The sequence below is a fragment of the Lissotriton helveticus genome, chromosome 10 (assembly GCF_964261635.1).
Source record: "Lissotriton helveticus chromosome 10, aLisHel1.1, whole genome shotgun sequence".
NCBI lineage: Eukaryota > Metazoa > Chordata > Amphibia > Caudata > Salamandridae > Lissotriton > Lissotriton helveticus.
In genome coordinates, this window is record NC_136071.1 from 126,840,520 (window position 1) to 126,854,601 (window position 14,082).

The following is a 14,082-nucleotide window of genomic DNA, read 5'->3' on the forward strand; positions in this document are numbered from 1 at the left end:
ACTGCAAGATAAGTGGAGTTTCCCGGTTAATGCTAAAGACCAAAATGTGTATTTTGTGCAGTAAGAATTTGTTAAAAACTGAAGTCATTTAACCCCTCAAATAGGTCTTTACTTTGGGAGGAGGTAAATTATGTGCAAGCTGATAGATTCAATATGAAATATGTTCAATGCTATTTTCAAGGATTCTAATAGCAAATAGGTTTATGTTATATCTCGTGTAAATGTTAGTTATGTATTGATACTGTCACCTACTCCCCTGCTCCAGCTCCTGGTAGGGAATTTAGATTGTAGAATGTTAGAGAAAGGCTCTGTCAGGGGACAGGACCTGGCAGTTGGAATGAGAGGTGGCTGTTGGTCAGGGTTCAATGCTGGTAGCTTAAAAAAACTACCTTTAAATATCATATACAGAGTGATTGAGCTCATCCATATAGATCTGGACCCTCTGTGGCCTATTATTCCAATGGAACCAGTTTGTTAGGGACCGCGACCCCTGATTTCACTGTGAACGCTTGGCAAGCAGTTTACATCATCCCTATGCCGAGTGAAGTGGGGTCAGCATTTCCTGTGGGCGGCAATTTTTTGGGGTGTGTTCTTGCCTGGTTTGCAACTTGTATGTGCCCTAACCCGTCTAATGAATCACTGATCTGTTGAGGTGCATGAGGTCCTGCCTGCTGGAAGTGCTTTAAGTTGCTCCGGAATCGGCAATTGGCAAGTACATTTTCATGTGTTCATGCCTGGATCGTAACTTGTGTGGGCCTTAATGTGAGTAACGTGCCACTGCGCGTAGATCCGTTGTGATGGGCGAGGGCCTGCCTGCAGGAAGTGCTGTAGAATCAGCTCGTAACTCTATCTGGAATGCTCTTTGTGTGGCGCAAGTTTGCGGGCAAAGCCGGCGTGCATTGTCTGACTGGGGGAAGCTTACCAGATCGGTCCATGAGGGGTGCGCCAGAGGCCAGGGTTCCTATTGGGCCTCTGATTGTTAGTTATTTGGGGCATAAATAGCACCTCTTCTTTGCGTTGGGCCTCATGTGGTGGGAGAGTGCGCCAGTGATCGGGAGTGGGATTGAGCCTCTGCTGGTTTGGGATTGGAAGTAGGGCACGCCTTCCGCGTGTCTAGAACACATCGTGACTGATGGCAGGAAACTGTGGATGACTATGGGGCGCTGTTGAGTAAACATTACTTAAGTTGGCCTAATGTTAAAAAGGTCCATTTGTGTCCTGATAATTGCCCAGGAGTATTGGCTGGGAGAATAACTGCGGCGACTACGGTGCAATTCATCTGACCGTGCAGGTGGCTTACTTATGGCCAGTTGTCCAGGCAATAATACAGCTGGTAGAGATCGGTTTCATTATTGGTGTATGCCCACTCAATGGCGTATGCCCACTCAATGACATTCACTCTAAATGCATTACTGAGTTTAATTCTTGGGTATATAATGACAGTTGTGCTATTTTATTGGAGTGAAAAAGTTCATATGTGGAGGGAAATGTGCTGAATTGTGTGCACTGTTTCATGTTTGTTGTCCAAGAAGAGTGCACTGTTTAATGTTTGCTAGGGACCATTTGTGTGCTTTTACTGATTTGTTCTCTAATCATACTAAAAGTAGTACAAAAACGTTGTTGCATAGCATAACGTGGTTGGATCTGTAAAAAAAAAAACCCTCTAAATGTTTTGTCTAACTAAAATATCAGCTCTAGGAAGCATGACCGGGCAATCTATTCCTGCAACTCTGATGTTTTTTTTTACAGGATCCAGGGTCTTCGAGTATGGCCTAGTAGGATTGAAGGGATATGTTTGAAACGTATCTGGAGGACGTTTGAGGAGACATTTTTGCTGCTAAGAGAAAATTAGCCGTATTAAAACAGTCTAGGTGTGGAATGGAGAAAAGTCCTTAAACGTTACTTGTAAGTGTGAGAATAGCAGTGCAGACGCAGGTTCTGATCCGGATGGGGATGATGTGTGTTTGAGTGCTTTGAAAGCATTAAAAGAAAATTATGGCAAAAATACAAGTATCGTGATAGAAAGACACAAGTTCTTTTTGTGAGCTCAAATGCAGGAGCCAACTATAGAGCAATATGTGGCGGTATTGAGAAGGTTGGCCTTTCCGTGTAAGTTTAAAGATTTGTGTGATGAAATAATAATATATCAGTTGATAAATAGAACTAATAATATAAAAATAGAAGAAACGTTGTTAGATTTGAAAGATCCCTCACTGGAAAAGACAATTGACATTGCCAGGTGTGCGTGGAATACTTCACGATATGTGAAGGAATCAAATTGTAATGCATCCACAGTATAGGGGGAACAAGGTGTGAGTACAGACGTGAGTGCAGTGCACAAATCTTTATTCAAAACTGAAAATGCTATATTTGACAAAAGTGCTGTAAAAACAAAGGACCGGGATAAGAGAAGGGTGTGCTATAGGTGTGTGTGTTGGTGTGAGGGAGTGTTTCAATTACAAGAAAGTGGGACACTTCTCTAGACCATGTAAGAGCTGGAGAATTCCAGTACCTAACAGAGTGTTAATCTTATGAACGAGGGGGAAGCATTGCAAAATGAGGACAACGTCAAAGTGATGGTAGTGTGTGGAGGGAAATCCCAGGGTGGTATGGATTTAGTGAGTGAGGCTTACCATCCTCCGAAGTGTACCGTGAAGGTGAGCGGCATGGGAGTACAAGTATGGGTGGACTTGTGTTCACCATTCACTTTGATGGACAAATCTGTTTGGAGGACATAGGAAAGTGCGAACTTTGTCCCACTGATGTTGAACCAGAGTATTACTGTGGGAGCAAATTGCCAGTGAAGGGATATTTCTCAGCAGAATTGGAATTTCATGGGAGGAAGGCAACAGGCACGGTCTATGTGCAGTTGAGAAGGGTAGAACATTGCTGGCGTGGCAGGAACAAATGGCTTTGGGCGTGATACTAAATCCCAAACAATCTGATCAAGTCTTGCTCACAGCACAAGGGAATGTGAATAAGTGGAGTTCTTTGTTCCCAGACTTGTTTCCCGAAAAGTTGGGTTGCTTGAGGAAGTTTTAGCATACGATTGTACTGAAGGGAGATGCGGTGCCAAGTGTGCAAAAGGTGTGGAATTTTCCGTTTGCCTTGCGTGGACCGTTAAAAGATGAATTGAAGCATTTGAGCGACAATGGTGTGATTGAGTCCATCGAGGCTTCAGAGTGGCTAAGTCCCGTTGTTCTTGCCAGAAAAATGAATGGTAAGATTCACATGTGTGTGGACTTGCGTGATCTAAACAACAATATATGGATAGATCGACATCCCCTTCACAGGATAAATGAGATGTTGATGTCTATGAAGGGTGCTGGGCATTTTACAACCTTAGATCTGTTGAGTGCCTATCATCAGGTACGACTACATCCAGAGTCAAGGCATCTCATATCTTTTCTGACTCCCGAAGGAGCTTTCCAATGTATTCATATGCCATTTAGTGTGGTATCTGCGATGGCTGTCTTCCAGAGAATCATGCAGGGCATATTGCGGGGACTGTGAAATGTGTTGGTGTTCCAAGATGATGTTTTGGTGTGGGGTAGAAACAAAGAACAGCATGATGGCGTGTTGATGGAAGTTCTGAGGAAATTGGAGGGAGCCTGTCTTACCATAGGACTGGACAAGTTCAAGTTTGGAGTGGAGGAGGTTGAGTATCTGGGCCACACGCAAACACAAGAAAGGGTTAAACTGAAGTTTAGCTTGGTGGAGGCTATTGAGGATGATAGAGGAAGGTTCTGTTGGGGTAGAGAAGCTGGCAGTTGGAAGGAGAGGTGGCTGTTGGTCAGGGGTCAATGCTGGTAGCTCAATCAACTACCTTGAAATATCATATGCAGACCGACTACTTCTTAAAAGTTTGTGTGTTCAACTTTTTGCTTTTAAGGGGTTTACGGTGGATACAAACAATTACTCCTCCAATCCTATTCTGTCTGTTGGACCTGATGAACTAATACCCTTTCAAGAATATGATATATGTGATCACATGTGAATTGTTATTCAAAAAAGTTTCTGTGAAAAAAATATCAGCTATAAATTAGATTCTGTGATAGTATCTGAGATAAATACGCCATTAATGTTTGCTGAAGTGAATTTCTATAAAGCACATTTCATTGTGTACAATAGTCTGTTGATTTGTAGTCTTGCTTCCCGCTGATGTGGGGGAGGTTGCTTTGCCGTCTATCTATTGTCGCTCTGACTCTATTTGTAGCTTTAACATTAATAATTTGAATTAAAACTAAACCTGTGTGCAGACAGTCATAGGCTAAAAGTTAAAACACTCAGTGATGATAAAATGCAGATGAAACAAGTAGTTGTTGTAGACAAACTTTTTTGGGTGAAATTGTAATTATTCTTTACTGTCACATAAGTTTTAATGTTGAAAAGCAGGGGGAAACGCAATTTATGCCAACAAATTGGTGGTAGGGAGAGCAAACCGTCTCCTTTGCAAGATACCTCCTGCTTTGTTGCTTCTTTTGCCAGTGAAAATGTGTGCATCATTTCCTGATAGCTACTTTTCCAGTTGTATGTTATTGTTTTGTGTTTCAGTGGAAACCTCAGTAATGGCTCATTTAGCCAGTAAAAGTCAGCTGGAAACACAACTGATGCCAACAGTTTGAGTGGTAGAAAGTGAAATGAAGCTCCCTTTCAAGTTTTAGAAAGTTCGTAGAAATGTGGCCAGCTGCACTAATAGCTGTGAACAATCTGGTTGGATGAGTAGCAGTATGACATTCTGCCTAGGGTGGGCTCTTCAATCTACCCTACTGACAGATTATTCCAGGTGTCTCCAACCAGTCGATCGCGAGCTACCAGTAGCCCACAGAAACCTTCAGAGTAGCTCCCTGTCTTGAGTTGATTTTTAACTAACAACTGCAACAAATAAGGGTTGTGACTCCTTTTAAACTTAAGGAAAGGCTATATTTATTTTACATTATTATAAGGATGTAGACAGCAGAGTCTGAGAATGAGCAGTGCTCCACTCAGATTTAAGACCATTGTGGGTCACAGAGGTTCAAAACTGAAGCACTGAGGCATTTAACTCTTAAATAAGTCGTTCTCAACTCAATATTGGAGCATAACAAGAAAATTATATTTCTGAATGCTTTTAAATGAGAGAAAATTAAAATGAAGAGTTAACTTAAAGATCAATTAAATGTTTCCCCAATCCAAAGTGTCAACTGGCACCTTAGTCCATTGGCTGCTAGACACCGTGCCTTATTTATCACTGAAAAATAGTAATTTTCTTTTAAATGGGAAACATTTAAAGTGAGGAAAAATGTTTCCATTAAACATTGTCTTTTCTCCACTTTAAGTTAAGACCCTTAAGTCCTAATGTTTTATGAAGCATGTTTCTTCACTTTAAATTCTTCACACCTAGACAGATGACTGTATTCCCCTGTTATAAATATAGCACCATGTCTACAGGCCACTGGGAGTAATACACCTACTGTTTGTAAAGACACTGTGACAATGGAGAAAATGATGAGTTTTATGTAATGTATATGAACGTAAAGTTAACTCTTCAGTTTAATTTTCTCCGATTTTAAAGTTTCGCATTTACACACAGCAGGCATCTTGCTCGTCGTAGTGGCTGGTAGATACACTGTCATTTTTACAACTTAAAAATACAGCCGTTTTTAAAATGGGGGAAATGGAAAATGAAGAAAATATTTCGATCTAGTGCAGAAAAATGCTCCTTATTAAGAACATTTTACTGCACTTTACATTTCTCCCATTTAAAAAAAAATAAAAATTAAAATGGTTGTTTGTTGGTGTTGTACATGTAATGGTGCAACATGTAGCGAAAGGTATATCCTGGGCTGCAAGTACATACGACACAGGCTCTCAGTCACACATACACATAAATCCCATTCATTCTCACACGTTCATACATCCCCACAGACCATGCACTCACTGACGCACATGGCAGCCATATCATAGTACCCCTAGTCACAGTATTTTGTTCAAACCACAGGATTGGGCACCAAGGACGTTAGGTTTAAAGTCCATGAAGCTGAGCGAGGGGTGTCTGGTAACAATGTGCAAGTTATTTGGCCTACAATAGCTCACGACGATTTTCACTGATCAGAAGTAGCTCTTATTACAGGAAAGGGTTGAGACCCCTTGATTATTTCATTATTAACAAGGGACACTTAGTGTGTGGCAAAATAGAAATATTTTGTACTCATGGTTATGAATAATTTTGTGGGTGAGTTGCAGTGTATTTTACCAGTTTTTGTGGCAGACTATTGCAGCCAGAAATACATTAGTATTCACCTAGCCCATTGGACGGGTCAATAACATTTTTCGGAGCAAACCTGAAAAATAATGAAAAAAGCATAATTTTATGACAACAAATCTGATTTAGAGTTGGAACTGGAAGTAAAGATAATTTCAAGATGTTCTCAACAGGCACACAAATCACAATTAATGGTAATATTCATGTATTACTTGGCAACGGTTTCAGCTGTTTCAATTTCAAATGTCTATTCTACAATATATCTGCCTTTCAGCCGATTAATGTTTTCCTATTGCATTGTTACTCAGCTGTAATTTGTACCAATATTCTTCATTGTTCCATTTTTCACTAGGTGCGGCAAGCAGTCATGCACGTCGTTGGAAACTGGCTCTTGGAGCTAAGAGACAGATATTCATACTTTCACAAGCTCATCCCCCTCCTCTTGAGTTGTTTCAGTGATGAAATGCCAGACATTAGGTAACCAGTGAAGTTTTATACAATTTGCAAAATCCTTTTTCATGCTGAATGTTTTAGGAAGTAAACTTGCTGTCTCAGAAAAAAACCTGAAAGTAGAGTTGTCAAAAGTCCTTTATTCCATCTACTAATCATGCTGGCATAGAGCGCAGATACACAAAGCAGTCTCTCCATTTGTTTTACAGCTTTATTTTATGGCTTATTGCGGATGGGTAATGCACACATGGGAGATGCAATTCATCACTGTGTACATTTTACAGGTACAAGAAAACGAAATAATCAGTAAGAAAAAGAGAAAAAAGTGTATAGATTTTGACATGACTGAGTCACATTGTGTTGGATATTTGCGAGGTTACAAATGTTGGTCAATTTGCGTCATGCATGGCTTTCTCAGGTGCTAGGGTTTGTCTGGTTATCATATTCAGAGGACGCTATATTACAAATACCAGAGCAGCCCCGAGTCCTAGACATTGTCATAAGGATGCCACATACTCTCTCTTTGTTCTCTTTTCATGTGAGTGATAAATGGTCGACATGTTTTCTCGAGTTTGTGGACTCGATCATGGATTAGTGCGAAAAGTTTTTCCATGCCGTAAAAGGTCCATATTTTTCCCCACCACAGGTTGGAGTGTGTCAATATCTAGGCACTGCTTACGCAAGCAGCTAAAAATAAGTGGCAAAGCAATATTCCTATTTGGGTGGTTGTTGGAAACACCCTATGCTCTAGAATCTCCTAAGATTATGAGGAGTGGGTCTTAGGTTAAGGTAACATTTGTTATATCTTGTATTTGTAAAATAACCTCTTGCCAGAAGCACTGAATGTGAGGGTATGACAACCAGGTGCAGAGGAGGTGGCTTGTTCACCACAACCGTTCCAACATAAGTCGAGGCTGCCAAATATTTTATTCAATTATGCTCTGCTGAGGTACCCCCGGGTTAGTATATTATATGTATTCGCCATGTGACCTATGCCTTTGAAGACTTTGCAACCCTCTTCCAAGTAGTCTCCCAAGCCTGAGAGATTTCGGTCCTCAAGTCTCTCTCCCATTGGGTAATATAGACATGATTATAATGAGGAATAAGCACAAGAATATAGCAGTAAAGCCTGGAAATACCCCGTCTGATTTTGTTGCTGAAAAGGTATTCTATAGGTGACACATCTCTAGACACCGTTTCTTGGATATGCCTCCTCCCGACCCAATGGAAGGCCTGTGGGAGCCTATAGACGTTGCGTCTGTCCAGACTACATTTTTCAATTAGGTCTGTTATATTCTCGATCATCAGTCCAAGAAGCCCTTCAGGAGGATGGATGTTCCAGGTGTGAAACCTCGGATCTGTCATGCCTGCAGGAAAGTCTTGGCTTTTAATCCGCAGGGGTCAAAGGAAAGGGGTAAGAAGAAAATGCTTGTTTGTGGAATATTATTTGCCTCATCTTGCAGGGTGGCCATAATACACCTTTAATGGAAAGGCCGAGAATGTTTGTTCTACTTGTATCCAGGGTTTGCTCTCTGGCTTATAATTCCAGTCCAGGGACAGACGTATCAGGGTCTCTAAAGTGTAGGATATTATGTCGGGGAATCCTAAACCTCCCTTGTCTAGGAGGCGTGAGAGGTTCGTGCATGCCACTCTTGGGAACTTGCCTTGCCATGTAAAGTTGAGCAACTTTTGTCAAATAAAAAAAATGTTGTTTTAGGTATTGTGGGGAGAAGTGTTTGTAATGTATAGACTAAGCGTGACATGAAATTAATTTTTAGACCGTTCAGCCTACTCAACCAAGAGATTTCAAGTTTGACCCACTGATATAGGGCTTTAAATAGTGCAGTGATTAGTGGGTGGATGTTGCTCTCAGACAATGCCTGAGTGTGAAATGGTAGATTGACCTCTATCTATTTAATAGTTGTTTCAGTTTATGTGAATCCCCCATGGTTGGCTCTCGTAAGTGGTTGTGTGAGTTTGCCACTCCCATGCTTTGCCATTTGGAATGATTAATTTTGAAGCCAGACACTTGTGCAAAGCAGCACAGTTCCACTCTTAATGCATCATACATTCTAGGTTGATCACAAAGCAAAGGCATTTGCAAATAAGGTGTGTTTATGCTCCTTATTTCCCACCGTCAGTCTGTGGATTATGGGGCTTCTCTGAATACTAGCTACAAGTGGTTCACCGGATAATGCAAATATTAAGAGTGGATAGGAGGCACCCCTGTCTCGTTCCTCTAGACAAAGGAATCTCTGGTGTGTAGTCCCTAATCTTAATTTTGGTGGTCGGTTTTTGGTCGTTCACCTGAATTCATGGCTTTCATCTTGGGGACAATGTGGATTTCATCGAGCAACTTCGATATATATGGTCAATCCACCCTGTTTAAGGCCTTCTCTGCCTCTAGTGATAAAAGTGTCATCTGCTGGTTCCATCTCTTGGCAGCATGCATTAGATCCACCAGTCTGACATTATTATTTGCTTGCCTATTCTTAATAAAGTCTGACTGTTAAACAGAGACAGGGTGAGGCCAAATATAGTGTAGGCTGTTAACTAAAATTGACATGAATATTTTCACATCACAGTTTAAAACGGCGTTCCGTCTGTATGATGTGCATAGTGTATGAACTTTGTTGGGTTTCAGGAGAAGACTGAGGTGAGATCCCAATATAGTATTCGTCACCACCCCGGTTAGAAAATGATTGGTAGAAAATATTTAGGAACTTCTATAATGGGTTTGATTAATAGGGAGGCATAGGCCTTGTAAAGAGGCAGTATAATGGTCGGGCCTGGGGATTTGTGGGGGGTAAAAGTTTGATTGCCTCACTCGCTTCATTAATTGAGATGTCCTCCACTAAGACATGCATTTCTGCCTCCAAGTGCGGGCCGTATAATCTCGGAGATATTCATCCTGTACTTACTTGTCTAGTCCCCTGGTAGTGGAATAGGGTTGTGTAATATCACTGGAAAACAGATAGAATCTCTTGTGTTTCCTGGACCATCTGGCCTTCTCATTTTCAATTGCTTTTATATGGCTCTGTGGACAGTCTACGTTTATATGCTAGTAGCCTATCTGCCTTATCGCCCTTTTCGTGATCAGGTTGATTAATATAGAGTAATATCTTGGCTGCTTCCTTCATTTGTATTTGTTCAAGTTCCCCCTCTAAATCTTTGGAAGTCTCTCATGGTTCTGGCAAATCCCACCTTGGCCTGAGATAGTTGCAGTTCTAAGTCTGCTTTGTGTTGTTTGGCTAGGCGTTCGAACATGGCTGTAAGGGACATTAGTTCACCCCAAAGTACTGCTTTACCTGCATCCCAAAGGATAAAGGGGGTTACTTCATCATTGTCTTTTTCTGAAAAATAATGTTCGATTGTGTCCTTGATACATTCTCTACGGGTTGGATCTCTCGGTGTTATTTCGTTTATTATCCATGGCCGTGGCAAGACTTTCTGAGGTGTTAGAGGGCTCACCAGCAGCCATATTGGGGCATGATCGGACAGTGGTTTGAAATCATAAGTAAAATCTATCCGTCTGGACAGCAGTCTCTTAGAAGTTAGGAAATAATCAAGTTGTGAGTAACTGTATGGATGTTGGAATAATACATACAATCTTTCTCGCCATTATGGTAGTGATGCCAAACGTCCACAAGGTTCATTAAGGCATTATAATCTCCCCCCTCCATAATGATGCCTGAGGCAACAGGAGAGATTCTAGGAAAAAGATCAGCATAAAAATTCTATTTATACTCTTTGGGACCACAGAGAGAAATAATAGTCAGTGGGGACACGCCCAATTTACAGCATATATCCATTTTGGCGACGCTCTTGATCTTTGTATGTATTGTTGAGTTGGAAAGTTAGGTCTCTCTGTATGAGTATTGCCACCCTTCGTGTTTTACGGATGTATGAACTGTGGAATTATATGGGGTACAAATAACAATGAAGCCCGTTTAGTGTCTGCATTAAGAAGAAGGGTCTCTTGAAGTAGTGCAAAATCTACCTCTTTCTGTTTGAGCCATAGCAAAAGTTCTTGCCGCTTGATTGGAGTGTAAGGCCTTGCACATAGCGAAAGACTATCTTTAGGGGTGTCATGGTAGTGAATGGGGTGTTGTGCAGTGTGTTAGGGTGGTAGAGAGTATAGTCAGTAACTTTCTTGCAGTTACCTGTAGTGACCTTCATTTTTGTTTTTGTGTGTTGGAAAAATGGTGGCAACGTTTTAAAACCGAAATAGAATAACAGTGGGATAAACTGGGAACGGGTCATGACCTGAAACAAAGTTGAGATATTTGTCTCAATCTTATCATTTTTAGTGGACATGAACCAGAAAGAATAAAGTAAGGAATTGAGGTATTGTTCCTATATCTTTTGTGTGAGCCCCTCTCCCTTGTGCTTTGACTATAGGAAAACTGTTACCAGCTTGACAGATATTCTGTTCGTTAGGTTTTGGTATTCTTATGATTGTTAATGGCAAAGTTCTGGTAGTTTTACTCAGTGTTAGAAATGGGGTCTCTAGTTGGCAGAGGTATGTACCTTGTCCAAGTAGGGACCACCACTCTAGTGGGGTAAGCCAGATACACACTAAAAGATAACCTGTGCTCAACCTCTGGTAGCTTGGCACAAAGCTGTCAGGCTTATCTAAAGAGGCAATGTCTAAAGTTTTTGTGCAAAAAAAACACTGCCTCTGCTTAGAATCAATAAGCGCCTGGGAAGCTTACCTGGTTGTGCTGGACTGGGGCAAAGTCAGCAGTTCAAACTAACCAGGATGGAGCGCAGACCGGGGACAAGAGCCACTCAGGCCCAGTGAAAAGAGTACCTTGATCCTGGTCGCAAGAACGAGATGCATCAATGTCGAGTCCGGAGTCGAGGTGATGCATCGATTTTTCTTTGCACAGTGGTGGTGATGCTTCGGGTCCGTTGAGTGATGCAGTGGTTACGAAGATGATGCGCCTGCTTAATCCACACTGTAGGGGCGATGCGTCTGTCTTCTCCATGCGGCGGCGGTGATGCATTTGTTCCGAAGGTCTGGTTCCAGACGGGATGCAGTGGTTCCGAGTATGATGCGCTGATTCTTCTCCTGCAACAGTGAAGACTGGAGATGCGTCAATTTCTCTGGTGCAGGGGTAGAGACTTTGATAGGCCTGAGTCTTGAGCAACAGAGGGTAAGCCATCAAGCCCTTAGAGGTCACTTCAGTTGGGAGGCAGAGTCCAGCTCTCCTCAGCAAGGTTAGAGAGCAGCAGTCAGCAGGTCAGCACAGCAGAAAAGCAAGCCTTCCAGGTCGGCAGTCCAGCAGAATGTCAGTCCATTATGCAGCACAGCAGTTCTTCTGACAGTCCAGTTGTAGGTCCAGAAGTGTCTGATCTGGTGGGATGTGACACCTATTACTTACACCCAATTGTGCCTTTGAAGTGTACAAAGGTCCTTTCTTCCCATCCCTGGCTCCATACTATCAGTGGAGGGTAGTCAGCCCTTTGTGTGGGAACAGGACACTACCTATTGAGGTGCAACTGTCCGCTCCTCCCTCCTTTCCTGCCCAGGAAGAGGCATCAAAATGCATACGAGTGGACAGACGCACCTAACCTTCCTGTGTTTGTGGCTGTCTAGAGGGAATGCATAAAGTGAAGCTGTTACCCACCCCAGACGTGTATTGAAGACAGGCTGCAGGCACATAGAGCAGTAAGAGAATACAAATGCCCACTTTCTCAAAGTGGCATTTCTAAAATGGTTATGTTAACTCCAACTTTATCAGTAAAGATGGTTTATCATTACCATTAAAAAGATATAAAACATGAGACATCTACTCTTTTCAATCAAGAATTACAGCTTAAGAGTGTATTAAGAAATGATCAGTGTTAACCTATGAGAGGAGTAGGTCTCACAATAGTGAAAAATGAATTTAGTAGTTTTTCACTACCAGGACATGCAAAACCTAAAAGTACATTTCCTACCTTTTACTTACACAGCACCCTGCCCTGCGAGTTACCCAGGGTCTACCTTAAGGGTGACCTATGTATAATAAAAGGTGAGTTTAAGGCTTGGCAAAGGGTTTTAAATGCCAAGTTGAAGTGGAAGTAAAACGTCACACACAGACTCTGCATTGGCAAGCCTGATGCAGCTTTACAGGGCTACTGATGTGGATGGCACAATCGGTGTTGCAGGCTCACTTGTAGCATTTAAATTACAGACCCTGGGTATATGGTATATGAATTTGTAAGGGACTTACAAGTAAATTAAATATGCCATTTGTGTATGCGCCAACCATGTTTAGGGAAGCACATGCACCTTAGCACTGGTCAGCAGTGGTAAAATGTTCAGTTCTAAGGCCAACAAAAGAATTGGCAAAAGAGGAGGTATGCAGGCAAAAGGTTTGGGGTAAGACCACCCTAACGCTGCCAGGTCTAACACCCAGGGTAGAACATCTCCCACTGATGACGACAGACTGCGCTCCTTTTCCTCCTGGCATCGAGGTTTCTGAATCTTCCTGTGAACATGCAGAATGGAAGCACCAGCCGCCACCCTGGTCCATCAGGTTGTTGTGGGCAGGATCTTATGCTTGTTGCGATGATGAAACGAAGGAATGGCAAAGATCTCTCGTGCCTCTAACACATGGCCCTTCTCTTTATAGAAGGAAAGGAGCCTAAAGAGGAACCACTCCAAATGATAAGGGATCATTTCCTTTTGGAGATGTTGGGTAATTTAGCGAAAGTCCTTCTGTTACGCCAGTGTTTGGACTGAGATATCTGGGAAAGTAGGATAGTGTCCCCTTGGAAAGCTACAGGCTCCCATTGGTGAGCGGCAATTAAGAATGTTTCCTTTATGTGGAAGTAGTGAACTCTGGTGAGTACATTGGGAGGGAAATTGCTTTGTTATTGATAAGTGGAATTAACCCTGTAAGTGCGATCTTGGAAAAACGGAACTCCTTTGGGCGATGAATAGGTTATGAATATTGGCCTCCAAGTCTGTGGTGATTGTTGATACATTGTCCTTAATCCTAATATTGTACAGCTAGTGCGATCAATATGCTCATTGGTCTGGTCCACCACTGTGGTTTCTACATGTTCTAAACACGAGTCGGTTTGGTGTAGTGTGGTCGGGTCGGTCAGGGCTCTAATGATTTTGTGGCGGAGAGACGTTATGTCCTTACGAAATTCTATTAGCAGTGTCTGGATACCCTTTTGGGTAGCTGGCGTACGAGGATCTGGGCTCTTGTGTGACTTGAGTGGCAAAGTTTGGGAGCTCCCTCTTTGCGGTTGTGAGGCATTGAATTTCTGAATCAAGTTTCTTATGGAGGAGAATCGAGGTGTCTTTGTTCGTTTGGCCGTTATGGTCTGCGCTTTAAAGATGCATGCAACATGATTGACAGGCAGGAGATGTCGGCCACTAGGTCGGT

General features: G+C 42.2%; 1 protein-coding gene across 1 annotated transcript in view; it reads left to right on the forward strand.

Annotated features, from left to right (window-relative positions):
* DNAAF5 (dynein axonemal assembly factor 5) overlaps window positions 1-14,082 on the forward strand; it is a 161,800-nt gene that overhangs the window by 11,301 nt on the left and 136,417 nt on the right. Inside the window, exon 3 of the mRNA XM_078664908.1 lies at window positions 6,597-6,721. Coding sequence (XP_078521034.1) covers window positions 6,597-6,721 — 125 coding nt within the window. The remainder of the gene's footprint in view (window positions 1-6,596; window positions 6,722-14,082) is intronic.